Here is a 27639-nt window from a genome sequence, read left to right as displayed (position 1 = left end):
TGGAAGTCAATCATAGAACAGCCATGTCTGGGAAGACACTTAAAGGGGATTTAAGACCGCTATTCTGAGCATAGGGATAAATATACAAATAGACCAGATCTTTTGTGGGATTTGGGAAATAATAATAATGCAAATAATTCTGTTTTGTTTTCTTGACGTTGTGTCAGATTCCAATGACAAAGTTGTGTCCTTTTTGTTAAATACCGGGATCTAAATACAGCTGTGCCAAAAAATCTCAGACTTTATTGGATTGCTGTGCTCGGACAATTGCTGGTTATTCCTATCTGCTCTTTATTATTTCAGAGTTGTGTTTTATTTCGGGGGGAAACGTATATTCATGAAATCTGAGCATGTCAGGAAAACACTACAAAGGCCATGAAGTCAGTTGCTGCATCAAGTACTTTATATTTGGATTCAACATTCTTTTTTGGGTGAGTGAATTTCGTTTTTTCCATAGTCTTGGTTATGATGCATGCTGATGTATTTAATAAATAATGCGGGGTTTAGGCCCAGTAAATTACTGTATTTCGTTGATATTTATGTATCACTAATCCAAACGGCTTTGCAATTAGGATCCAGGCCTGGACAAGTACATCTTTTGACAGACTTTTAATAGGATTCAGGTAGATTTGAAACAGCTTGGCAACTTTGAACTATGCGTTAATCGATAGTTTTATATAAAGTTGCAGTTGGCATGCATGGGCACATAGCTATATTATTAAACCATAATACCAGACGCAGAAGCAGACATACATTTGTTAGTTTTTAGTACAGTACCTAAGTGACTCCCTCGGAACGGTATGTTATTTTGCCTGTCACTTTTGGGGCGTGTGTTGAGAGATTGTGTTGTCCTTCACGCGTTTTCTGTCTCAGTGTTAACAGAAAACCTCATCAACAGAAAAGAAACATGCGACATTTATTATTTTAATTTTATTTCACATCTAGATACAGTATAACTTCTTTGATCATAACAATTCTCACAATCTTTCTTATGTTGAGCAGATTACATGGACTGTCGTGTCTAGATGAGTTGGGAAGTTTATTATTCAGCAGGGAGAACGTAATAGCGCTCCTAAAACCGATCTTTCTTCGGTACTCATGTTTAAAGATTAAACGTATCAATTCTTAAACATAAGCCACAATGTTGAATGATGGCCGCACGGTGGCGCGGTGGTTATCTGTGCTGCCTCACAGCTCCATGGTCTGGGTTCGATTCCGGCCTCAGGGGTCTGTCTGTCTGTATGGAGTTTGCATGTTCTCCCCGTGTTCGCGTCGGTTTCCTCCGTGTACTCCGGTTTCCTCCCACAGTCCAAAGACATGCTGGCTAGGTGGATTGGACTCTCTAAATTGCCTGCGATGGACTGGCGTCCCGTCCGGGGTATAGTATCGCCTTGAGCCCTGTGTCTGCCGGGTTAGCCTCCGGTTTACCTCGACCATCTACAGGATTAATCGGTTACAGATAATGGATGGATGGATGTTTAATGCTTTGCATGTGTTCTGTGGCGCATACGCTACCTTTATGCATCGGATTACTAACTGGTATCATCTGACCCATTATTTCCACTCCCCACATCTGTGTATTTATGTTTCAGTTAAAACTATGATAACTATAATAATACATTTTTCATATTAATAATATGATATCTTGTAACAATTGTAAGTCGCCCTGGATAAGGGCGTCTGCTAAGAATATATATATATATATATATATATATATATATATATATATATATATATATATATATATTGTACAGTTGTGTATACCGGAACGTGACATTTTTAAGTATTGTTGTGCATAACACCAACTTTTTATGTGTGTATTCTTATTTGGTGACCGTCTACTTATGCCTACAGCTTTAACCTTTATTTAAAATAAATATTCAATTTAACATTTTCAATGTCTGATATTGTATTGTACAGAATTTTGTTATTTTATTTGTGAAGTTGCTTCAGCAAGGACTGCAAACTCTGTTAGCAAGTTCCAGCCATGTATTCTTCGACTTTAACAATTTAACAACTTAAAGTACAGGGCATCAAATGTAGGTAACATAACCCTAAGGAGATTTTTTTAGTATCAGTAGGCTGCCAGAAGTCTGGTGAGAGGGGAGGGTTTAACATTATGAAAATGTTTTGTTTTCAAAACAGAATGCTGATTGGTTTGGGATTATTATCAGCATTCTTAACAAATATTTAATTCCACCTCTGCTGAATGTGATGAATATTTGAAAAATTATATCATTTTATTTACAAGTTACAGAGTTGGAATCAATTCAATTTTTTCAATTTCAATTCCATTTCCAATCCCAGTTCCCTTTTATACAATTCCAATTCCTATTCAGTTTTACGGCATCGTCTTTACTGAGGTTCATGCCATAGGCTTTATCAGGTTACCTGAAAAGTTCATTAAGTTGTATACGGTATTTATTTGCTCATAAAGCCTTTGTTGTTAAATTATGGGAATAGGAATTTGAATTGATTAAAAGGGAATTGGGATTAGAAATGGAGTTGGAATTGTCCCCAACTCTGACAAGTTATAATCTGGATCAAATAATGGATTATTTTAAATAGCAGCACACATAATGCATATTTGTAATATGGGTTACATGACAGACGAATACATTTTCGTTTTGAGTTCCAGCTTCATGCACAAGGGTCATGTCTTTCAACATGTCACCTTGTATTATTTTAAGTGTGCAGTCACATGAATTATTTTGCCTGGTTTCCAAAAACAATCAATTCAGCAGCTTCAAATATTCCTCTGACAGTATGATTTTACTACAAAGCCTTTTTGGTATTTATGCTAAAACAGTCCTGTAATACATTTTCTGTAGTGTAATGTGCCAATCCTGTCATCCATTCCTGTAACACATTGATCGTCACCTGTTGTTTCCTAACATGTTAAACCTTCAATTACACTTGTGGTTGGCAGATTTGTATAATGTAATGTACTGGATATATAAAGCACTGGTGTTTACCCCAGGGAAAGTAATGAGTGAAGCAATGTGAGAACTTTCTCTTCTGTAAAATGATATGTACGTTTTTAATACTTGTACTATCCTAGATCCAGATGCAGTGCAACCTCTAATATATGTGCCACCGTGTAGTAGGCAACCCTTTTATAAGCCTAATTAAACACTACTTTGTTTTTATTTTAGCACCGACTATTAAGTACCAGGAATGGACAGATTTCAGTAAAAACATGACTAGCTGTGCCACACATTGTAAGGAAAAACAAAAACAAACAAACAAACAAAAGTCTTACAAACATGTCATTCAAAAATATTTAGCTGTATGGAATTATAGAAATACTAAAATAAACTTAATAAATTCAATGTGAATTTATTGTTTATATTAATATTTCTATATTCAGGGCTTTCGTTTGTGATATACTGTATGAAATTAGTTTTCGGTTACTTTCCAAAATGCTTGAGCGTTTTTTTTTTCTGTCAGGATATGTATAGTAACTCGACAGTACTTGCACACTTAAGTTGTACCTTCTTTCCTTTGCTGTCTTCCACAACGCAATCCTTATGGGCACGGGCACATTCTTCTGGGGTTTCTGTGTAGGCATTTTTGTACATTTCGCCACAATTCTGTTTTAAATCCTCCGTATCTTAACTGTAATACATCTTGAAATCCCGCTAACATCCTGATTGTAATCTTGTTTTAAATCTCGCAAGCGGAGTCTCCAATAGAAATGTAGGAATGTGCTGTAATTCAGTAGTTGGGGCGGGTTTAAAGTATTGAGAACGAATCAATGATAGATGCAAGTCAGGAAGGCGGGACATTGCCCAGCAGCGCTGGGAAATGTATTTCTTATTATTATTGTAGTAGGTTTTATTTTTTAATGGGAAAAGGGTAAAGTCAATGTGAATTGATAAACAATTTCCACAGTTTTTCCGGTTTTTATTGGCTATCCACCGATTTCATTTTTTTTGTATCAGGGGTGTTTTATCGGGTTTTATCTGTTAAAACCGAAAATCAGAAGCCCTATTTATAACCTTAAACACGTTTGGGATAAAACTGTAAGAGACTGATGACAAATGTTTTAACAACTAAGTTACTAAACCAATGATGAGATAACAATACTATTTTTAAAGTATAATTACCTTTTTATGTTTTTGTTACAGTTTAAATGGAAACCATCTACCTTTTATTTATTGCATTTATATAGCGCTTTTTATACAAAAGATTCGCAAAGCACTGTACAGTACATAGCAGAAAAAAAGAACAAACCACAATACATTTGTATAGCATGTCACACGTACAACTGCCACAGTCAGACCATTTAAATAACAGATTTAAACAGTATACACAGAATACAAAAGCAGTAATTTTAAAGTTATATTAAAATCCACTAAGATAAGAAAGCCATTTTATAAAAGTGTGTTTTTAATCTTGACTTGAAAACTGTAACGGTCCCCGCTTCCCTGACCAATGAAGGCAGAGCATTCCATAATTTAGGAGCGCTACAAGAAAAAGCCCTACCTCCCTTATTTGCTTTTGCTGACCCTAGGAATAACCAACAGCCCCACATCCTGTGATCTCAGAGTGTGGTTTGGAAGATATGGGGTCAGTAACTCCTGCAAATAACTATGTGCTAATCCATTCAGGGCCTTGTAAGTTAACAGCAAAATCTTAAAATCAATTCTATACTGCACAGGGATATGGTAATATGTTCACTTTTCCTAGTTGTAGTCAGAATTCTAGCGGCGGTATTCTGAACAAGCTGCAAGCGGGATGCCACATGTTTTGGGACACCAGAAAAAAGTGCATTACAATAATTAATTCTAGATGAAACAAAGGCATGCATTGGTCTCTCAGCATCAGATACAGAAATAATTGGTCTTTAGTAACTTCCCTAATATGAGGCTCAAATGATAGATCAGGATCAAAGATGACCCCAAACTCCCCCATAACCTCTGCTTTATCTGAATTCAACATTAGAAAATTCTGTGACATCCAGTGCTTGATGTCTGTAAGGCAAGTAGCTAATAACAGCTTTAATATTTAGTTATACATACTTTCCTGTTTAATATCCTATTATGTGTATTCTCTATCATACACTGCTGTTTCTACTTTTATAGATTTTTCCCCTATGCTTACCAACTCTTCCAGCAAAGATGTTCTTTTTACTTTTAAAGGCTGAATTTCTGAAGTGGTTTTAGAAATGACCACTAGGGGCATGCAGTTGTATTTTCTTCCCCTTTGTAGCTGTGACAATATTGACAAATGCAGTTTCCCTCATAAAGCATATCCTATACAATGCCATACAGGATATTGAAAGCTGTCCTATGAGATCTCAAAGCAATGTACTGCACCTTAACCTTTTGTATGTGCTGTATCACACTGTATAACTAGAAGATTGAGCGCCTGATTAACACATATTTAATTTAATTTGCATATACAAATGATTTTGCTTAAGATGAACCTCAGATGCTTAGTAATTACAATGCATTCAATGTTTTGTTTTGTTTTTTCTTTTTTTCTCAATATTATGTAACTGCAACTAAATCTCATGTAATTTAAAAAGTGCCTTGGTACTGTGCCCTTCAACTCCACCAAAGATCTGCTGTTGAACTGATGTGTAAATTAAATGATCTGATTCATTGAGGTTGTGTAGCAATTTTGCTTTGAAATATTTCATATAATGTCAATTCCTGCTTTGATATATACTTAAGTTACTCTGTCAAAGATTTAGAACTATTAAAACAAGACACCCTGCTTGTCCAATATACTAACCTTAAATGATAATTTGCTGTAAATAAAAATAGTACATTTCATGAAATTCAGAGGAAGGTTATGCACCCCTCCCCCCATCCCCATAAAGTTATTTGGCATGCTGTCACTCCTTCAGGCTAAACTGTTCTACAATCATATTATTTCAAAACACTGACTTTTCTAGTGCCCTTTTATGGTTTTATATGAATTACAAGTAGAACATTCCTTCCAAGTCTGTGATCAAATGCATAATTTAAAAACATTTATAACATCATGATTGTTTTAGGCCTGTGACCTATATTTCAGCAATGCAAAGGAGTGACTAAAGGGACACACACAGACAATACCACCATTATACTGACTACGAAACTTATATAGAACTACAATAGATATGTGTGAATGGTCATACGTTATTCTGCTGTGCTTTGGGGCACGCATACAAATGAACTTCGGAGAGTGTTATAACTGGGTAGGGTTGGTGTGATCTGAGAGCCAGTTTTTAGTTTGCAGTGCCCCTCTCCCCGTTGATAAATACTGCACGGGCTCTTACCATGACTTTATGGTTGGTACCAGGAACCATTAAAGTCACAGATAAAGGGGAAAGGCAGATGTTTTCATGTAGTAAATAACTGAACTAACACAGGTTTCCAGTACTCCCTTATAGATGGCAACCTCTGTGGGCCCTGTCTGCACTCTAAGCGTTTTGTGAGATTTATGTTTTCTTTCCCTTGTCTAACGTCTATAATCTCTTGAGGATCTGCAGTGGCACTCTCATCAGAGAATCCTCCATGCAGGCCACATGCATATTGAAAACAGTGTTGCTAAGTGCTTGTGACAGGGACATCCCATTGAAACGGTCCATCTTCTTTTGTTAACCTTTTGGGAATGGATTTGTGCCACATAATAACTCTCAGACTGCGCACTTGTCACCATGTAGCTGCTTTTTGGTACAGTCCCAAAATAATAAACATAGCATAAACACACACAGAACACAAACACAATCACAAGTCCAGAGTGAGTGCGTTGGTGCAAGTGGTGAAATACAATTTATTTGTGTACAATAGTGCAGTGCTGTCTGGGTTAGTGCTGGCCTTTAGCGACACTCATGGTAACTTTACAATCCTTCAGCAGTTGCAACCATAACAAAGGAGCAGTTCGCTCAGCCACATCCCCTTTTGTACCTTCAGCTACGCCCCCTTGGTTAGTGAGTGCAATCGCTTTTCCTCCAATCCGCGATTGCCACATTGCTTCTCGTCTGGGGCGATGACTTGGTGTACTGTGGCTCTGCCCCCTTTCTAGATGGCCGACTTCCACCTTTCCCTGGAATGAATTGTCAGACCATCCAGTCCGGGGCACACTGTTTCCTTTACACAGCGTCCTCACAGGTCGGGAGGGAGATTTATAACCAAGATTAATTGTTTCTCAGTCACAGTACAGTAATAGCGGCTAAAAACTACTATTTTAGTTAGACAAAAAATTGTAAGTTTGCGATACCAATTATAACACTGACAGAAATATATCACGGCCAACTAAGTTACTAAAGACTCAACTTGTGCTTTCTAAACAGCTCTAACTTCTTCAGAAACAGGTACAGACTGTGCTGGGGTATCTGGGGGAGTGGCCTCCATCGTGATGTATTTTCGTTGTAAAATGTTCCATTGTATTGTGGGCTTTTTGTATTTGTGTTTTCTGTTTTTGTATTTTTTTTTCTGCTTTGATTTTGCCTTTTGTGAATTTGTTTTTGTTTTTGTTTTTGTTTTTGTTTTTTTTGCATTTGTGTTTTTCAATTTCTATTTCTGTTTTTTTTAAATTTGCGTTTATGCTTTTCAATTTGTATTTGTTTTGCACTTCAAGGCCACTGTAATGTTCCTTTTGCTGTGACTATATGGGTAAGAGTGGTGCACAAAAAACAGAAAGCTGAACAGAAGAGCATGTCTACTCCTTTCTATTGAGATTTATGTTTTCTGATCTCACAAGGGTTATTTCACATTCTTATATTTTTAATTTCACAATATTTATTTCCTGTTTTTGGCTAAGTGGTAGGTTATCGATTCGTCCACTGAAAATTGGGAAAAATCATAACCCCAAATTTTCATTGACTTAATCTTTGTTCTTCTCTTAATCCTATATAGTAAACCCAAGTCTATTTGCTAAAATATACATGTTTGAAAGGCTTAGTTTTGCTTTAGTAGTCATTCTGCAAGCAATACTATTTATCCAGATGCAGAGGAACTGAAACCACTTGGGAAGCAAAACAGGGTTGCCATGAAAACAAATGAACTCATGCTCCCTCGTAGGCTTATAATATTTATGAGGAGCAGGTTAGTTGAAATACCACCAGTAATTTGTGATGCTGGTTCTATCTGGTTGTTGGGCCTCTTCACACTTAATGGAATTCCACTTGGTTTTCATATCAGTGTTTCTGTGTAAAATAGAGAACAAAAGTGAACCAGATGTTTTGTTCAGAATCTTTGAACAGGAGTTTACCCAGAATTCCCTGATTTATCATTTTACTTGAAACAAAAAACAACAGAAATGTAAAGCTATATTTGTTTTCTTGGAAAGACTTCAGAGATTCATTATGGCTCAAACTGGAATCGTAAATGATTCCCTGGTCTTAAGCTGAGATACCCCAGCTAATGAATCCATAGATATTTGAAATGTAGTTCTTACAATTGGCACTTGTCTTATAATGGTCCCAACAATATAAAGTTATTATATTATTATAATGACAACACTGAATGAACAATATAATAAAACTAGAAACAAACAACCTTGAAAGTTAACTCAAGGAGTCAAAGGTATCTAAGGACTTTGTTTCTGTAATAGTTGGGCTTTCCTTTCCTAAAAAAACAGTGCAAATTTAATTTTGGTATAAAGGCCTTGGTAAATCTGTCCCATAGTGTCCAGTAGCACTTTTGGAACAGATCAAGGTCTCTCATTAGCATGTGATTCTTTGGTCACTGGGCAGGTAGCACTGTAAGGGTTAAATGATAACGGCTTGTTTCAAAGTTGCCTCTTCAAATAATAGGGTTAAAAACAAAACAAAAAATGCTAGAAACTGTTTACCCTTAAAACCTTACAAAACAAACACAAACCATTACTGGAAGTCTACCAGGTCTCCTTCACTTTTGGGAGTGGACTGCAGGAAGAACAGGAAAGTTCAATTGTCTGTGTTTTTTCTTTTAAAAACCTGCTTGCCAATACCAGAAACATGATTGATAAACACACACTTTAATTCTCACACCACTGCTGGACATGCAGCTGTTTATTTATAAAATAAAATGTAAAGCTCAGAAAAGGGGTAACCTTGAATGTTCTTGACTTTTTTTTAATTTTGCTGTAACAACACTAGCACACCCTGGGAATTAATTGTCAGGCCATCCAGTCCAGGGCACTCTGTTCTCTTTACACAGCGCCCTCACAGGTTGAGAGGAAGATTTATCACCAAGAATCATTCTGTCTGTCACAACTGCATATTTTGCTGATTGAGATTATTTGCTAATTGATAGTGTATGCATTGAGCTTTGTATTTATTAACCTGCATACAGCTTTAAGTCATGCGTTATTTATATACACTATCAAAGTCTTTTTTGGATTAAAATAAATTGTGTATGCATGACTGTTTTTAAAGAAACCAGCATACAGGCTAGAACAGTTTCATCAAACTACCATTTAATTTGCTACGTAACTCATTATGAATAGATCCCACTTTACATATTAGGCAGTCAATATATTTTGTTACATTTTGATAGCTCTAACTGAATCAGGTTATTTCAATCAGTTCTGTTTTTTTTCTTTTCACTGTAAAACTTGAAATAAATTTACAAGAAAATAGACAATTGTTCTAGGTATAATATGGTTGATTTCCATTACACGAGAGTAGATGTTAAAACTTCATGCTGATTTGAACTCGGCTCTCGCCAAGATAAGCACCAACTAAGACGTAGCTTTACAGTAAACTAATGTGATCCATATGTGTCTCCATCCATTTACGTTTCCTTCCAATGATGATGTAGATATCCTTCTGTCTGGTGTTAATGGCTGAAGTGTAATGCTGGCCCAGGGATCAGCTTATTTTGCCTCCCTGGCGCATCAGCACACACAACGGCTGCGATGCTGGCTCCGGGGATCAACCACAGTGCGGCCTCCCCAGCGCATCAGCATGACAACCGTCTGGATTGAGCTAAGTAGGGTACATCTCTGGGGTCTTCAATTGGGCACCTTCCATCCTCAGTGTTTCGTCGACTAGCCCACGACACCTCAAGAGGGCTCGATGGTGATTCTGGCGTCCCAGCATCACCCCCCTCCGTACCCCACTCAACTCAGCCCAGCTTACTTACCTGTACATCAGCGTTTCTTTATTTCTATTGTGCTTGAGATCCCCAGCCAGAATCTTTCCGTCTCAACCACAGCCAGTTGCCGCTCCTCTCTGCTGCTTCAGATAAGTTCTTCACTGTGCGACGCAACTCTTGGCCACTGAATCCGACGTCTCTGAGAAACCGGGTTGTAGAGTGTGCCACAAATCCTCGACAACCCACTTCCACTGGGTAAACCCGAACTCTCCATCCTCGCTGTTCCGCTTCAGTGGCTAGTTGAGCATACCGCAGTTTCTTCCTCTCATACGCCTCATTTACAGCATCCTCCCATGGCACTGTTAACTCTACCAGGTGAACAAGGCGTGCTGATCCAGACCACAAGACAATATCTGGTCGAAGGTTAGTGGTGGCAATCTCAGGTGGAAAAATAAGCCGTTGACCAACATCTGCTAGCATTTTCCAGTCTCTAGCAGCTTCCAGTTGTCCTGGGCGAGGATTGGTTTTAACACCTTTTCTTGGTGGTTGCTCTCCTGGGCGGAGGAATGTTGTCTTTTGTGTGTAATGTTTTGATGGAACAGGTGGCAACTTATTGGTCATGTTACGCTTGTCTTCCAATGCTAAGGCCAAACATCGCAGCACCTGGTCATGGCGCCAAGTAAACCGTCCTTGGCTAAGAGCCACCTTACATCCTGTCAAAATGTGCCTTAATGTTGCAAATGATGAACACAAAGGACATGAGGGATCCTCTCCTACCCAGAGGTTTAGGTTCTGTGGTGATGGGAGAACATCATATGTTGACCTGATGAGGAAACCGATCCTGCTCTGTTCCATTGACCATAGGTCTTGCCAGCCAATCTTGCGTTGTTCCACACTCTCCCATCTCATCCATTCTCCCTGCTTGGCCTGGGAAATGGCCTTTATACACCTCATTCTCTCCTCCTGCTTTTGCACCTCGTTGACTACCAGCTTCCTCCTTTGAGCTGGGGCTGCCTTGTGCCATGTAGGAGGAGCTGAACTGAGACCAAGACCCCCTCTTCCATGCTGAACTTGCCCCATGATATCACCAATTCGAAGGGCAGCCTTTGCATCCTCCACAGCTTTCTTTGCCGCCCACTTTCTTCCAGTTTTCAACACAGGTGCTGCCTCCCTTACGCATTTGTCATGCGACTCTACTAATGTCATTTCCAGTCGGACCTTGGCGCACTTAAAATCCTCGGTTAGAGTGGAGACTGGTAGCTGCAGTATTCCTTTACCATAAAGTCCCACTCTGCTGAGGCAGCATGGAACTCCCAACCATTTCCTGATGTATGAACTGATTAAAGCTTCCAGCTTCTCTACTGTTGTCAAAGAAACCTCATACACAGTCAATGGCCACAGCAACCTTGGCAGTAGACCAAACTGAAAGCACCAGAGTTTTAGTTTGCCTGGTAGAGCGCAGCTGTCTATGCTCTTCAACCCTTCCACTGCTTGTTGTCAAACTTCTCCCACACAAACTGTATCCTTTAGATCCCCGTCATACCATCTCCCAAGACTCTTCACTGGCTTCTCAGACACTGTTGGTATTGCCTCACCATTAATGAAGAATGTTTTATCTACTACTTTGCCTTTAATTATAGAGATGCTCCTTGATTTAGTGGGCTTGAATTGCATTCGTGCCCATTCAATGTTATTGGTTAATTTGCCCAATAACTGATTAGTGCAGGCTACTGTTGTAGTCATAGTTGTCATGTCATCCATGTATGCTCGAATTGGTGGTAGTCGCATTCCAGAAGCCAAGCGCTCTCCTCCTACTACCCATTTTGATGCCCTAATGATTACTTCCATTGCCATGGTAAAATTCAGTGGAGAAATGGTGCATCCTGCCATTATTCCAACCTTTAGGCATTGCCATGTAGTGCTGAATTCTGAAGTTGAAAAACTAAATTGCAAATCTCCAAAGTAGGCTCTCACTAAATTTGTTATTGTCATCGGTACACTGAAAAAATCAATTGCTGCCCAAAGAAGTTCATGTGGCACTGAACCATATGCATTAGCCAAATCCAGGAATGTCACATGGAGCTCCTTCCTCTCCTTTTTAGCTGATTGAATTTGTTGCCAGATCACATTGATGTGTTCTAAGCATCCTGGGAAACCTGGAATGCCCGCTTTTTGTATTGAAGTGTCAATGAAGCAGTTCTTTAATAGGTAAGTTGACAATGTCTGAACAATAATGCTGAAGAAAATCTTGCCTTCTACGTTTAATAGGGAAATAGGACGAAACTGACTGATGCTTGTAGAATCTTTTTCTTTAGGTATAAAGACTCCACCTGCTCGGCACCATGCTCTTGGTACAACCTGTTTTTGTTAATAAGTCTGACATAAAGTACTACATTAACATACTTACTAATCAAAACATATTCTGTCAGTGATGTGCTTATGTGAACTGTTGTCTGATTCTGGAATTCCTCTAACTTAACTGGAGTATTTTCATTAATTGTTCTACTCAGAATTCTCTCTTAGTAAAATACAATTCCGCATTCTAAAAGTCATCGCCTTGGCTTAACTATAAAATACAATTAATTTGCTGCATATACCACAATATTCGAATGAAGATGGAGAAAAACATATGCTGTAAATCAGTCTCTGAAACAACTGCAAATTATCTAATTTACGTGAAAAATAAAGGAGTGGTTGTGGTGAAATAGCTTATCAGTGTACAGTAACAAACTACAAAGACCAGTGTTGCAACTCTGTTAGGATTGTTTATATTCTCCACGAAAAGGCCGTTACAGAGGGGGACTTTAGTGTACATAACAAAACAACTACATTACCCAAGATCCTCGGCTCCGGAGGATCACGTGGTAAGAGAAAGGAGCAAGAAATGTTTACTATGTTACTTGAAGCCTGCTGGGTTTATTGTTGTCTCAATTCAACCATAGAATGTAAACACCAGGGAATAAAAAATTGTTTAAAGTTGAATCAAATTGTTGACGTCTATTCCTTTATTTAGTACAGAACAACCAGTAATTCTGTTATTATGGTCATGTCTTATCCAGCACCAGATTGTTAAACCTTCTTCAGCTCATATCTCATAAACTGCTTCAGATGTTTTGGTTTGGCGTGGAGTCAAGTTGACAGATTTCTACACCCAACTAATTCCAACAACAATGTTGCCAACAACGCTGAGAAAAATTGTCTGTGTGGACTCACCTTAGTCCTTACAGAACTCTTCTCAAGTTATGTTCTAACCTGAACTACAGTACAAATACTAATATCTCAGCTTGCAGTCATGTCATTTTTTGTTTTTTTGGACAATAAAGACAAAAAAGAATCCTTGTATGCCATCTGTATTCTATGATTCTTTCAAAAAAAAAAGTTCCATTGCTGGTGGTGTCCAGTGAACATTTCAGTACTACATTTTTTTAACCGAAACAGTGATTAATATAAATACCACTGCTCTGTAATGCTATATTAATCCTGAAGGTGTTTTCTCCTTCTTAATAAAATTAATACAAAATCACTAATATAGTAAATGAGGTCTGCAAAATATCAGACTTACATTTTAGTGTTTTAGATTTACCACTATTTAGATCATTAAAATGGAACCCAGTGTCTTTATAGTTGGTAGATAGCTGTATTCTATAATTCTCTCAATAAACCTCCAGTGAACATTAACAAGTTTTAATCCCTGGCCATAATAAGGATACAGACCAGTCACTTTCAGACAGTGTTGGTACACCGCTGTATTCTATGATTCTCTCAATAATGTTACAGATGGTGTTCAGTAGAAATCCCACTACTAATTTTAATTGACTCTTTCATTTCCCATTCTTTGTTATGATATATGCAATCAGTCAGAGTGGCTCTAGATCTGTTATGCCTGAGTTATCATCGTTTTGTTCTGTATCAGTCTTTACCTGGCTCTGACTGAGCTGAGCAGTCAGTCTGGCTTTAAACAGACTTCCTCATTACAGTCTTTCACAAATCACCTACTAAAAAACATTGTAAGGTATAATTAGGAAGAATAGATTTGAAATGCGTTACTTATCCCATTCAATCCCCAGGTCATTTTGACTGACTAATACCATTTAAAAGATTTCCATGTTTTGATTGCCGTACATGAGATAAGACTGTTTTATGTTTTTTTGTTTGCATTTTTCAAAAACAGCTATGATGTCTGCCATGCTCCCTTGTGCATCTGCTACATCAACAAGTGTGTAGAAGGATCTGCTAAACAGAAGAAAGACTAAAGTATGAGCGCAGGAGGGATTTTGAATATTAATTACAGGAACACTTATTTTTTATTTATTTATTTATTTTAATTTAGTCGTCGCCAATTTTTTTACCCCGGTTTTCTCCCCAATTTAGTATGCCCAATTATTATCTGTATCCTCGGCTCACTGCTCGCAACCCCCCCGCCGACTCGGGAAACGGCTGCTGGAACACGTAACGTATTCCTGCCAAGCCGTCATTTTTCGCACTGCAGATCCACAGCAATGCCACCAGACCTATAGTGCCGGAGGACAACACAGATCTGGCGGCTCCACTGCAGAGCCACAGGCGCCCTATCGGCCACAGGGGTCGCTGACGCGCGGTGAGCCATGGATTCCCCTGCCGACCTAAGCCCTCCCTACCCGGGCAGCGCTCAGCCAATTGTGTGCCGCCCCCTAGGAACTCCCGGTCACGGTCGGCTGTGACATAGCCTGGATTCGAACCTGCGATCTCCAGGCCATAGGGCACATCCTGCACTCCGCGAGGAGCGCCTTTACTGGATGCACCACTCGGGAGCCCCCAGGAACACTTATTTTTAACCACATAGTCCACATAGTCAGCCTGCAATGCATAAGCAGGTAATACCCATGATAAAACCAATCCCCTTAGCAGCGGTATCCCCCAGTCTCCAGGGCTTCTGTTTAATTACTTACATGCCCAGTCTTGACAAAAGGAATTGCTGTGTGAGCCAGACAGCAAAGTCGGTTCTTTGTGCTTCCACAGTAAATGGTATTAATTCTGTCAGGAAAGCAATACACAAAAGCAGGAGAGGGGTGTTTTATAGGCCAGCATTCCTAAACAGAACTTACAAGTTTAAAAAAAAAAATGAATGCTATTGTTTTGCACTGTCGGAGATTTACCCAGTTGTCTCCAGTCCTTGATTTTGGCTCAGTTAACAAAGGCACTGCAAAATAAACCCTGGAGAAACGAGAAGTTTGAAATGACTGATAAATATGAACACATCTAAATACCCCAGCTGTTCAGATAATAAATGCTGCACTCCCTTACACAGGAAGCGGCAATTGCACATTGGAACAATGTGGGTCATTTGCAAGTCAAGGCTGCAGTTACTCACCTTGGGTCATACTAAATAATACATCTCTAATTATAAGCCATGATCACCACACTATACTAAAATTACTCTACAACGTGGGCAAGGATTCATGTAGATAAAAACAGATGGAGTGTATAGGTCATACTAGTAACCTATGCAAATATGCCCCCAATGAATTTTGGTACTTTCCTGTTTAGATGTGGGGAGAAACACTTCCACCATTCCCCTCCCAGAAACCTACGGACTCCCCTGCCCTTACTTCAGTTCATACACTAACATTCCTGCACTAACATTCCTGCACTAACACTCCTACACTAACACTCCTACACTAACACTCCTACACTAACATTCATACACTAACCCAGCCATTTCAATTCTGGAGACTGGCATACTACATATTATCTTTATAAGGTGGCCCTTCAGGCCTATACCGCAGAACAGGTTGTAAGGCAGGATGGTCATTGCTCCCATTTGATTACAATAGCACTTTCTTTGTGCCAAAGAATATAGACCGTGCAGTTGTATGATGTTTTTGACACAATGTACTGTTCGTGCTACAGCTTGTCTGTTTGTAATGCTAGTTTAATCATTTTTGTTTCAACACATTTTAGTACCTGCATCACTATGCAGACATAATCACACAATGTCTGATGCCTTAGTAAGCAATATCATTCTCTTTACTACTTATTATAAGACATGTCTTATCTGGTTGACAAGCAAAGCAGTAGCCACACCCTTGTTTAGACCCCAGGATCAGTCTGTGAATACAATAAGAATTCACCAGAATTAAGCTCCTTGGGAGGTCTTGCCATTCATAAACTGTTTACTTTGTAAGCATTTCACTTTCCAGTAGACTTCCTTCTGCTGTTGGACGGCATATTGGAACTGTTCCAGGTCTGACTGATACTGACCATTATTATCAAAACTCAGTGAGCTCCTACAAGTTGCTGATGTGAATATAATATCAGAAATTTGCTGTTTGTAATAACTGCCGCCCCACGTCCCTGGCAAGGGAGATTTAATGGAAGCACTCATGCTGTATTTTCTTACCTTAATGAGATCTAATAGTGTGTGCCCGTTATTGCAATATGTGAGAAGGCCTTATTACAAAGTTAAACATTGCAGATGCTCACCTTGCTAGTAAAGAGGCATAATTGACTTTACTCTATAAACCTAATCAATAGGTATATTCAATATGTCTAAACTTTGAGGGCTTATTTACAGTAGTTGGCATCTTTGGGAGCCAAAACAATGTGTGGATGTGCATGTAGCTATTGCGCTGTGGTCTTAAACTATTATCTTTTTAATTTTCAATTATTCAGTAAAATAAGTTGTTAAACTAATACATGGTAGAATGGGGTGTGCAGTTTAGGGTGAATAAATACTGAATGAAAAAAGAAGCTATGAAAAGCAAGCTAAATGAACAGGGTCTGTTTTGTTTCTGTTTGCCAGCAGTGCAAAGTTTGCTTTCATTTTTTTATTTGACGAGGCGAACACTATCCTAATATTATAAATTAGAATGAACTTGGATTTAGGTAGAAACGGTTATATTACTGAGAACGAACATTTACTCGTTTTATAACATTTAAATTGTTTTTATCCTTGTTAAAAAAAAAAAAAAATGACAGGAACTTGCACATGTTCAAACAGAAAAAAAATTGGGCACCAATGGCTAGAGTGGCAAGGTTAACAAATGTCGACACAAAGCAAATTGCAAACACGTGAACAGCTCTAATTGAGGTGGCACTGTCTTTATCTCCCTCTCTCTCTCTCTCTCTCTCTCTCTCTCTCTCTCTCTCTCTCTCTCTCTCTCAAACCAAAGCTTGATTGCCAGACTTTTCTCTTTCTCTTAAAGGGTTAAATAAAAAAAAGAAAGACTCTGTGTGAGTCTACTGCAACTATCTGTAGGCCGTATGTGTACAGTTCTTGCTGAATATATCTAGAATATATTGTAATTGCTCAAAAAGGATTCACAGCCACACAGCAATAAGTAATTGTTCCACACAATTACACATCAGGGCTGCTGGTGTGCTCCATGCCTTTCATCTTTGTTGCTGTTTGCCTATCTGTTGGAAGCCATGTTAAAGTGCTGCTTTCAGTGCTGGCGAGCAGGAAGTCAGCAGGGTTGCCTTTGTTCCCTCTCCAGTACCTGAGGTCTCGTTTTTATTGCTGCCTCATATAACAACCAGGATTAGAATTATAGGCATCTACTGCAGGAGACTGGCTCTGAAATAGGCTGGAGACAATATGTGGACCAGATGGAGGGACACCATAGACCAGAATACACAACTCATTGTGTTTTGTTATGGGTAGCTCATTAAAATAGGTAATTTGCTCCAGGGGCGCGCCACACTTGGGCCTGAGGGGCCTGGGCCCACCCATTTTGCTCATGGGCCCACCCTATGGAGCGATTGACAATTAAAAACATTTCATGCCAAAACCGTATCAGACTGTAATCCGCTGCGGCGAGTCTAGCTCATCCTTGTGGTTCAAAAAATATATCCGTCCCACCCACCTCCGCACCGTTGTCATGGTTATGAAAAAAAAAAGATTGGTGATTGTATAGTATCGAAATGACAGTGAGTCGGCAGCATACATACAAGCAAAAATAAATTACATTGCACATGTTATGTCTTCTTCAGTTACTATACTATACTTAAATGTGTGTTTTAGATTTTAATTTAATATTTTTATTCATTTTCTACCAGTTTGAATATGCTTGAGACAGTGTTTTTTTTTCAGAAATGGCAGTTTTTAAAGGGAAATAATTAAAAAACCTGTCAAAGTATGAGTATTATGAATGTTATTTATGTTTACCAGAGTATTTACACTTCTACAAAATACAGAAAGATCCTGCTTCACTGTTTTGTATTTAATTATACAACGAGTTGAAAACTGCAAAGTTCATGAGTATCACAGAGCGCTCTGAGCAGAGTTCTAGAGGAAGAATCGCCAGGTGCCTGCTTTACCCATCCTACATACAGGAACTTTTCTTTCATTGCAAGGCATGCAAGCAACTAGCTTGTGCAGCTGCTGTTTAGTTATTTTTTACATTTGCAATTAGCTATCTAATTACCTACACAGGGCAACAGTGTGGAGTAGTGGTTAGGGCTCTGGACTCCTTATTGGAGGGTTGTGGGTTCAATCCCAGGTGGGGGACACCGCTGCTGTACCCTTGAGCAAGGTACTTTAACTAGATTGCTCCAGTAAAAACCCAACTGTATAAATTGGTAATTGTATGTAAAAATAATGTGATGTGTTGTAACAATTGTAAGTCTAAGAAATATAATATCGACTGTTTAGCCAACTTTGCTGTAAACTATAGCTACAGATATTTGTGTCTTACACATTAGCTATGTCCCGACAAATTTTGTAAAAAGAAAACGAACCGACGAATCAACAAATGCACCAGTAAGTACCTAGATTTAATTTTATCAACTTGAATTCAGTTGACTGATGCAGCTGAGATGTATGTTATGCTCAACTCATGCCTCTATTCCTGTTTTGTTTTTGTTCCCATGTAACTCTTTTTTAAAGCTCAAAGGGAAGTATTAACATTCACTTTTAGTCACTGTTTGAGAGCTTTTTAAATTTAAGCTCGCTTTGGGAAGTTGAAACACGTGTGAGAGCTTTTGTCAGACGCTAACGTTTTGGATTTTGTGCTCCTATGCCTGTTGGTAGTAAATTGGATTTCCGACTGTCAAAATGTTTTGGTAGAGTGTGCGTTCGTGGAGAATATGGTGCTATTTCTGACAGTATAGAGTCAAAGATCTTCTAGTTACTATAAAGATCTTTGATATAGTGTCCTCAGTACGCATATTAGTAATTACGTCATTACGTTTACGTCATTAAGTCATAAACGGCCCGTCCGTGAAAATTTGGGGCCCAGCCAGGAATTAAATCCTGCAGCCTCTTCTGATTTGCTCTAGGCTTATTTGTAATTACAGAACATATGACAATGAGTAGTTTTAATAAAGAGACTGAATCCTATAGTGTGTACAGAGGTGTGGTTAACACTGTAGTATAGAACACAGACCATGCTTGTGGCATCTAGGAGCTTTTGTGGTGAGCTTTGTTAGTGAGTGATGAACGGTGATCCGTTTTTAAAAAAGCTATAAACAATAAATATATCCAGTTGTGTTTGTGTATTATAACTGAGAAGGTGGTGTAAGCTTTCTTTTGAGGGTTGTGGGTGTGTCACTTAACCACATGAATAGTGTTGGTGGTCGCTGATCATTTATATGATTCACAAAAATATAAATATGAAAAGCACATGTGTCCAGTACAGTATGAGTGAAATTATAAATATGCCTGTAGTAATTATCATGCCATTAAGTCAGAAAGGAGCATTCTTAAATGTGTCTATTGCTTTTCTAACTGTGTTTGTTCCAAGGTCGGTACATGGATACAACAAAACATTGATGACAATAGAATAGAGCACAAACAATCTAAAGCCTAAATACAAGATTGTCACAGTCCAACCTGCTGAAATGGCCTCGTCAGATCAGAGGTGGAAACTTCCCCTGCCCCTGATATCAGGGACCAGTGGCCAAATACATAATCACTAAAGTCCTCCAAAGAGTAAAGAAGTAACTAAGATCCAGAATTATTCATTATTACCCACTCTGTTATGGGAAAGAGAAGGCTAAAGGAGCTGACTTGTTGAAATAGAATAATATTTTAGTTATCAATGTGGAAAAAGTACCTTGCAGATTAAGGAATGAGTTTTGAAACAGGGCTACTCAAGCATGACTAGCCAGGGCAAAGCCATCTAAACCACTACATGGCAGAGATAAATTTAAAGTCTGGATCTGAATGAGGCTTTGCAGTTTCTCACTGGTGTCAAGGAATGCTGATAGCATGTGAAATCTGGTTCCTACAGTGTGGTATGTGGACAGGAGGCAGGTCAAAAGTGTAGGGCTGCCAGATTTCTTCACACATTCCTGTACTATCTAATCAAGGTAGACCCACTGTAATACTTCGGCAGACTGAATGCAGATGCTTTTATAAAGCTGAAACAAAATACTCCTGTCTCTGTCCATAATGGTTAATGAAAAGCATGGTGTTATCAGTCACTTTAGGGATTCTTCCCAGAGGAGCTTGTATGGCAAATGACTTATTTATTTCATGTTTGATAAAAGCAGATTGGCATGGTATATCAGTGATAAATGCCTTGTTTGATTTAAAGCCATGTAAATATAAAATGAAATGTTTCAATTCTGCATTTATGCTATGCTGCAGGAGCAGGGTACTGTATTACGTGTGAGGTGTTTGAGCTCTGTGACTGATTAATGGCAGTAGTTTGGGGTTTTAAGTGGTATTGATTGAATTATGTAAAAGAGGATTGCTTTTTTGAGTAATGAGATTGGAAAGTATGGATTTTCTTTTGTGCATTTGTAATGTGGAGGATGAATGACAGTAATTCATTCTTGCTGTGATGATAAAATGCCTCTTAATGCTGAATTGTATTGGCTTCAAAACCTTTACATTTAATGCAGATTTTTCAAACTGGTCAACTATTACCTTGAGGTTATAGTGGAGGTGCTCATACATACCTCCATATGAACATTACATTATAGTCCAGTAGAGATGACCATGGATATCAATGAGGAAAGAGTTTGGGCTGTTTTACTTGCCTTTTCAGGTATTACAAACTTGTAAGTAATGTCCTATTTATGTGGATTGACAAGTTTTTCTTGTTGGTTTCCCTTTGTAGTGCCTTTGGTCTGTAAACCCCCTCTGTGAAAATAGCGCTATTACTGAGATACAACTGAATGCCAGTTTTAACAAGTATGATATCCTTTTGTTATATAGTATTACTGAGACAATGGGTTCTATTTTGAAATTCCCAATGTCTGCTCTCCGCAAAATACCCTTTGCTGTGCACTGTATGCATTACGTACCCTAATGGAGTCTGGCTCCCAATTAGCAAGCCACAATTACAGACCCAGAAGATTTATAAGGAAAAAAATATATATAGGCCATTTAATTGCACATGAATGCTGGTTTATTGTTAATCTGAACAGGTTTATTAAAAAATGAGCCAATGTGTAGGCTTGTGATGTGGTCAGTTGCCACCCACCTGAAACATTTCTGTGGTCACTTTGAGAGTCTAGCCGTTGGCTACAGTAAAACTCAGCTGTGCCTAGTAGTGAAAATTTTGCTTAGACTTACTAAATTGTTGCTTAAACTGGCGATTTTTAAACATGTGTTAGTATTTTTACATTTTCGGATATGCCTAAAAGAACAGCACAGCTCTTCAAACTACACATCCCGTGTTTACACAAGATAACATGCCATGCAGTGTCAAGCACCAGGAGACAGGGTTTTGAAAAACCTCATTGATCTGAAGGCTGAGGTCACAATCTGGGTTTAGCTGACTTTCAGCTGGGTCTGCTTGTGTATTTGTGTTTGAAGTTGGAAATCCAGGAAATATTAAGAGACCATTTTTATTAGTATCACTGCTCCCATACCCTTTGTAATAACTTATGCTCCTTCTCAGAGGTGTTGCTCAGGGATTCTTAACACCAGGTCAGTGTCATCTGAGAAGGAATTGTGTGATGGTTGTGTCACCTTGATATGAAACTAATGTAATGGCTCACAAACAGTTCCAGTGAGATGTACTATTTTCATACTTAAACAAAATGAATCCAACAGTTAAATCTGGTAGTCAAATCTGGGAGTAGTTAATGTGGCTTTGTTACCTTTTCTGTTCACACTAGAAACTAATCTCAGATTTGATGCAGCTTAGTTTTTCTTTAATGTAGACACAGTAACACTGTCGTTCACTCTGCAGTGCAGAGCATGTGTAAAAGACATCTTTACATGCTTGACACATGCAGAGTAAAAAAAGTAGGCTGCAATATTTTTTTATGAGACTTAGTTTGTTTACACAGGCTAATGCAGGGTAAAATGACTCTGGTAGTTATGAATGCAGTCTCGAAACTATCCCAGGAGGAGGTGGATTAGTTAGTCCACTAGTCAGTCGCACTCAAAGACGCATTAAGGTAAGTGTGAACAAAACAGAATGAGTCTTGCTTCAGTGTGTACTCAAAGTGCCAGCGTGAAAAGGGTATCAAACCTTGTTGTTCTTTGCCTGTGTTCCTGGTTCATCTAAAATAACTCAGTACTTTTTTTTCTGAAACAGCTGTGTGTAACTGCCTATCTCGTCCGAATCATGTTGCCAGCAATTACAAAACTAACATGATCTTTTCTTCTATGGGATACATATTGATATGATTTACCAGTGTCATGCCACCTCAGCCTGTAACACAGAACAGGGAATAAGCATGGTAATTACGCAGTGCTCCAATACTTTCCATAGTTTACCATGTTGTGTTTTTTTTTTTTTTTTTTAATAAGCTTTGATATACATTTACCTCCCTGGACTTTATGGTGCTTACATACACTAAACCGTCCTTTCACTATGCTTTATTACACTTTGCTCAGCTTTTACTATGGTAAACTTTTATATAGAATCTACTGCTGTTTAGATTGTAAGAATACAGTGTCTTCATGTTTGGTACACAGATGATTCCCTCAAAAGAGTTTCATTCCAGCTGTGTAGAGTAAAAACTGTTCCACTGCCACATTGTTTAAACCTCCCATCTTTTCACTTACATTTGAATGTATGTTTAAAAAATTTGGATCATGTAGCTGATATCACACACCGGCTATTTCATAATGCAATTATTTCCATTACTGGGTGCTACATTTGGGATCAGGTTCCCAACATTAATCACAATCGAGGAAAATAGAGGTGCAACACCATATTACTAAATTGTAGATCAAATTTCCATTCATTATTATTTAAAATGTTTTTAACCTTGTTCTTTTTAAACTGTAAATAATAAAGACTGGAGATTTGATCTACGATCTAGTATTGTGGTGTTGCACCTCTATTCAATCAGTGCCGTTCTCTTGGGATGCTTTGTCATTATTCATAACCCTTACCGTTTTAGTTATTACTGCACATTAGGGTTGTACTTGTAAAAGGAAAATAAGAGTACAAGATAAACAGTTTCCTTCAGTTTTTTTCTACAGTGAGGATACTGTTTCTTTGCACAAAAGGCGTATTGTGAAAATGTTCTGCCTTTCAAAATAGCATGAAGTCTTATCCACATATTCGCCTCATAATGGGAATCCATTCAGTCCCCACTCCCTCTTCCCCAGACATGGGTTTATCCTGTAATTGTTAACATGTATGAGAAGAATGGCTATTTACATTTTTTGTCTTGGCTACCATATTAAAAACAACCTTGATGAATGTGGATAGAAGGGGGTGTTATTGTTCTTTGGAGGGAAAAATGTCACTTCAGTGTGTGCAGAAGTCAACACAGCTGCAATGTGTTCACATGTATTTATTTATTACATTTATATGGCACGTTTCATACAAAGTATCACAAAGCACTGTACAGTACATTTACATTTACACAACACAATACCTATGTATAAAAGTCCTCAGGCATGTCACACACACAACTGCTACATACTAAATAGCATATTTAAAAAACAGTATATAAAACAAAATATTAATCATGTTAGAAATGCATAAATTTCAAAGTTACATTAAAACCCACTAATATAAGAAAGCTGTTTTTAGGCCGGGCTCATTCACAAGGACTGCAAACTTTCCTGCTTACCCGGCCACCCTTGAACTTATACACAACTCTGAAGAACATCGGTTTAAAACAGCAGCAGACGCTGAGGAGTTCCTGGATTCGCTGGGGTCTGGTTCTGTATGGGCCCAACGTCCTTCTTCTTCCTCTCCCGAAAGGATGGAACATGATGGAAGAAGACCCCTCGCCCGGCGCCTTGGACTTGAGTTGTTCCTGATCGGCCTGCTGGCCCCTCGTATTTGGATTGGTGCTGGAATCAACATTGTGGATTTGGGACTTCATAGTTATTGAAGTTCTCATCGTCTTAGGTTTTTCTGTTTTCCACTTTACTGTATTTTCTTACCGTTATATTATCCTATTGTTATTGGGGACATATAGTAATCGCGGTTATATTTTATCAGAAAAGTATTATTACTGCAGGTATGTGTGTGTATCAGTATGTGTATGTGTGTGTGTGTGTGTATATATATATATATATATATATATATGTATATATAAGGTTATCTACAATACATGTCGGCCCTGATTTTAACCTTGTTTACATGTTATAGGGAATTTTTGCTATTCGAACTATTTGTGTGGAGGGGGGGGGGGGGGGGGGGGGGGCATGTGAAGAGAAGGCTCTTTCTGTCCGAAACCATCAGGGTCACGGATACTAGATTTGTTTGGGGGGGAGTGGAGCGCCGTACATTTTATTGTTCTGCACCATATTCAGAATGTTCTGGGGTGGGATTATGTTTTGTTATTTTCATTCTTGTTGGGGTGGGTGTGGGGGAGGGGGGGGGGAGGGGAGGGAGAGTAACTTGTGGGATCATATACTGCGCTAGCTCCCTTTGTTATTACTACTTTTTTTCACTTTGATTACTCATAGGATATTTTGATTGCTGGTTACTGATCTGTAAGTTTTATTTTCGATACCCATGACTTAGTTTGTCATTGTTATCCTGGAATGTGCTGGGTCTGAACACACCTCATAAATATATGAGCTGTCTTGACCTACTGCGTAGGAAAACAGTTGATATTGCCATGTTTCAAGAAACGCATCTCATGCAGAAAGACATTCCTAGACTCGCAAATAGCTATTATCATGTTATAGCTTCTTCATCCTCAGATAAAAAAAAAGGGGTTCTGATTGTTGGGCGGCGCAACCTGCAATTTACTCTTCTGGATTTGGGAAGTGACATGAAGGGTTGAATAACATATGTAAAGACAGTTGTTTTCGGGTTGTTTCGAGTTCTGATTGATTATTGGAGGTGATTTCAATGCTGTGTGGGAGAATGCTCTGGACAGGACTAGCTAAGGGGAGAGATCAGTGTTTAGCATCCACTGCACTACAGAGATTTGCGTCTGATATAGGCGTTGTAGATTTATGGTGTGTACTGAACCCCTCAATCAATAGATTTTTCTTTATTTTCCCTAAGACGTAAGTCATATTCAAGGATTGATTTTATTTTCGTAGCGAGGGATCTTTTTAAAGAAGTTCACCATATAGATTTGCTGCCGGTTTCTCTTTCAGATCACAACGCACTCTTCTGTACAGCCACTCTCCCGGGCACTCGGGCCGCCAGATGGCACTTTAACACCACTTTGCTGCAGAATGAGTCTTTTAGGTCAGAATTTGAAAGCCAACTATCAGAATTTTAAAATTTTATAGACATTCGGTTGATGATCAGCGTGTGTTGTGGGATGCAGTTAAAGGATTTATCAGGAGTAGTACTACGTCATTCGCTTCTAACCTTAGTAAGTTGCTATTTAGTAGAATTAAGGAATTAGAAACCAAGCTGGCATTTCTAGAAAATACTTTACATTCTAATTTCTCTGCTAACACTGTGCTGGAACGTGATTTAATTAGAAAAGATCTTAATCTTTTACTCAGGCAACGGGCTCAATTCCTTATTCATAGAGCTAGGCAGCACTATTATTTCAGTGGCTTGAGACCTAGTCATCTTCTAGCCTTGAGACTACGGGCTAACAAGCACTTCACAAACATGTTTGTTAAATCTCCGAAGGGAGATATACTTTCAGACCCGGTACAAATAAATTCGGCATTTCGCTCTTTTTATTCCAAACTTTATTGTTCCAAACTTTATTGTTCCGATATTACTCATGACAAAGACAAATGCATGCAGTTTCTTCAAAAGCTGCAATTGTCGCACCTTTCAGCTGATGAGGCAGCTCTTCTCGGTACTCCAGTATCTTTAGCTGAACTTAAAGACGTTGTTCAAGATATGAATAAGGGTAAATCTCCAGGATTTGATGGCATTCCTCCTGATTTTTTTCTGACTTTTTGGTCCTCTTTTGCTTGATATGATGCATTTTGCAGTTGAGAAGGGCTTTTTTTTACTAGAGATGTTAATACTGCTATTGTCTCCCTACTATTAAATAAAGATAAAGATCTCACTGATTGCGCGAGTTATCGTCCCCTTTCTTTAATAAATTGTGACGCAAAGTTATATGCTAAGGTGCTTGCACACCGACTTGAAGCCTATATGACTAAATTGATTCACCATGACCAGACTGGATTTATTAAAACTAGGTTGGCATCTAATAATGTTCGCCACCTGCTTCATATTATTCATGCGACAGTGGGACATAAAGCCCCCATGTGCCGTGCTATCTCTTAGAATGGCAATATCTTTGATCGGTTCTAAATCATATGGGTCTCGGGGAAAACTTCATAGGCATGATTAAGGTCTTGTATGCTAATCCCACAGTGATGGTGTTGACAGGCAGTGGGTGTTCTTCCCAATTTAACATCTCCAGGGGAACCCGGCAAGGTTGCCCCCTCTCTCCTCTGCTGTTTGCCCTGTCACTCGAACTGCTTTCTCAGGCTGTTCACCAGTCGGTTGATTGTACTCCCATCACATCATATTTTGCTTTATGCAGATGACGTATTACTGTTTGTCAAAAATGTGTCTCAGGTACTTCCTCACCTTTGACTATTTTTGATAACTTCAGTTTGCTATCGGGATATAAAATCAATTGGGCTAAATAGGCACTTTTACCCCTGAATGGGGCGATGAGAAATATAATCTTGCCCTCGAACATATCTGTGGTTCAGCACTTTAAATATCTGGGTGTAGAGATCTACCCCTCTTTACACTCTGTTGCAGTAACTAATTTCAATAATATTTTTAAAAAGGTGGAGGCAGATTTAGATAGGTGATCTCAACTTCATAATTCATTTCAAGCGTGTATCTCTATAGTTAAAATGAATGTGCTCCCACGTATTAATTATCAGCTCTATGATTCTCCTCTCACCCCCTATAGGATACTGGGATAAATTACACTCTTTAACTTCCAAATTTATGTGGAAGGGTTAATGCCCGTGCATTAAATTTTTCACTTTTACAGCGGGAGAAGTGTACAGGAGGTTTATCCTTTAACCATTAACAATTAACACAATATGGAATAGGAATTTACCACCATCAGATACTGAAATGATTTGAGATACTGTCAGGTCTAATATAGGCTTTGCCTCCAGGAACCCTAATCTTCAGATGATTCATTATAATTTTTTTCACAGACTATATCTGACCCCTCAAGCGATTTCGAATGAAACCTGTCCGTACCCCTGTCTGTTTGCTTTGCTCTCAGGGTACCCATGGCACTTTCTTACACATGGTCTGGGAGTGTCCAGATGTAGCCAGTTTCTGGGAACAGGTCTCTACAGCTT

General features: G+C 38.6%; 1 protein-coding gene across 4 annotated transcripts in view; it reads left to right on the top strand.

Moving 5' to 3' along the window:
• Positions 1 to 27639, top strand: part of LOC117409437 (tetraspanin-5-like) — a 58976-nt gene continuing 31337 nt past the window's right edge. For 3 of the 4 annotated variants that reach the window (XM_034015481.3, XM_059000890.1, XM_034015480.3), the window contains exon 1: positions 3 to 431. In XM_034015481.3, coding sequence (XP_033871372.1) covers positions 351 to 431 — 81 coding nt within the window. In that variant the 5' untranslated portion in view covers positions 3 to 350. Of the gene's footprint in view, positions 432 to 27639 lie in introns of all 4 variants that reach the window. The other variant, XM_034015482.3, reaches the window with a different exon arrangement.

Source organism: Acipenser ruthenus, chromosome 2 (assembly GCF_902713425.1).
Source record: "Acipenser ruthenus chromosome 2, fAciRut3.2 maternal haplotype, whole genome shotgun sequence".
In the NCBI taxonomy this organism is placed as follows: domain Eukaryota; kingdom Metazoa; phylum Chordata; class Actinopteri; order Acipenseriformes; family Acipenseridae; genus Acipenser; species Acipenser ruthenus.
The sequence above is the reverse complement of the archived record's forward strand: the minus strand, read 5'-3'. Positions and strand labels throughout refer to the sequence as shown.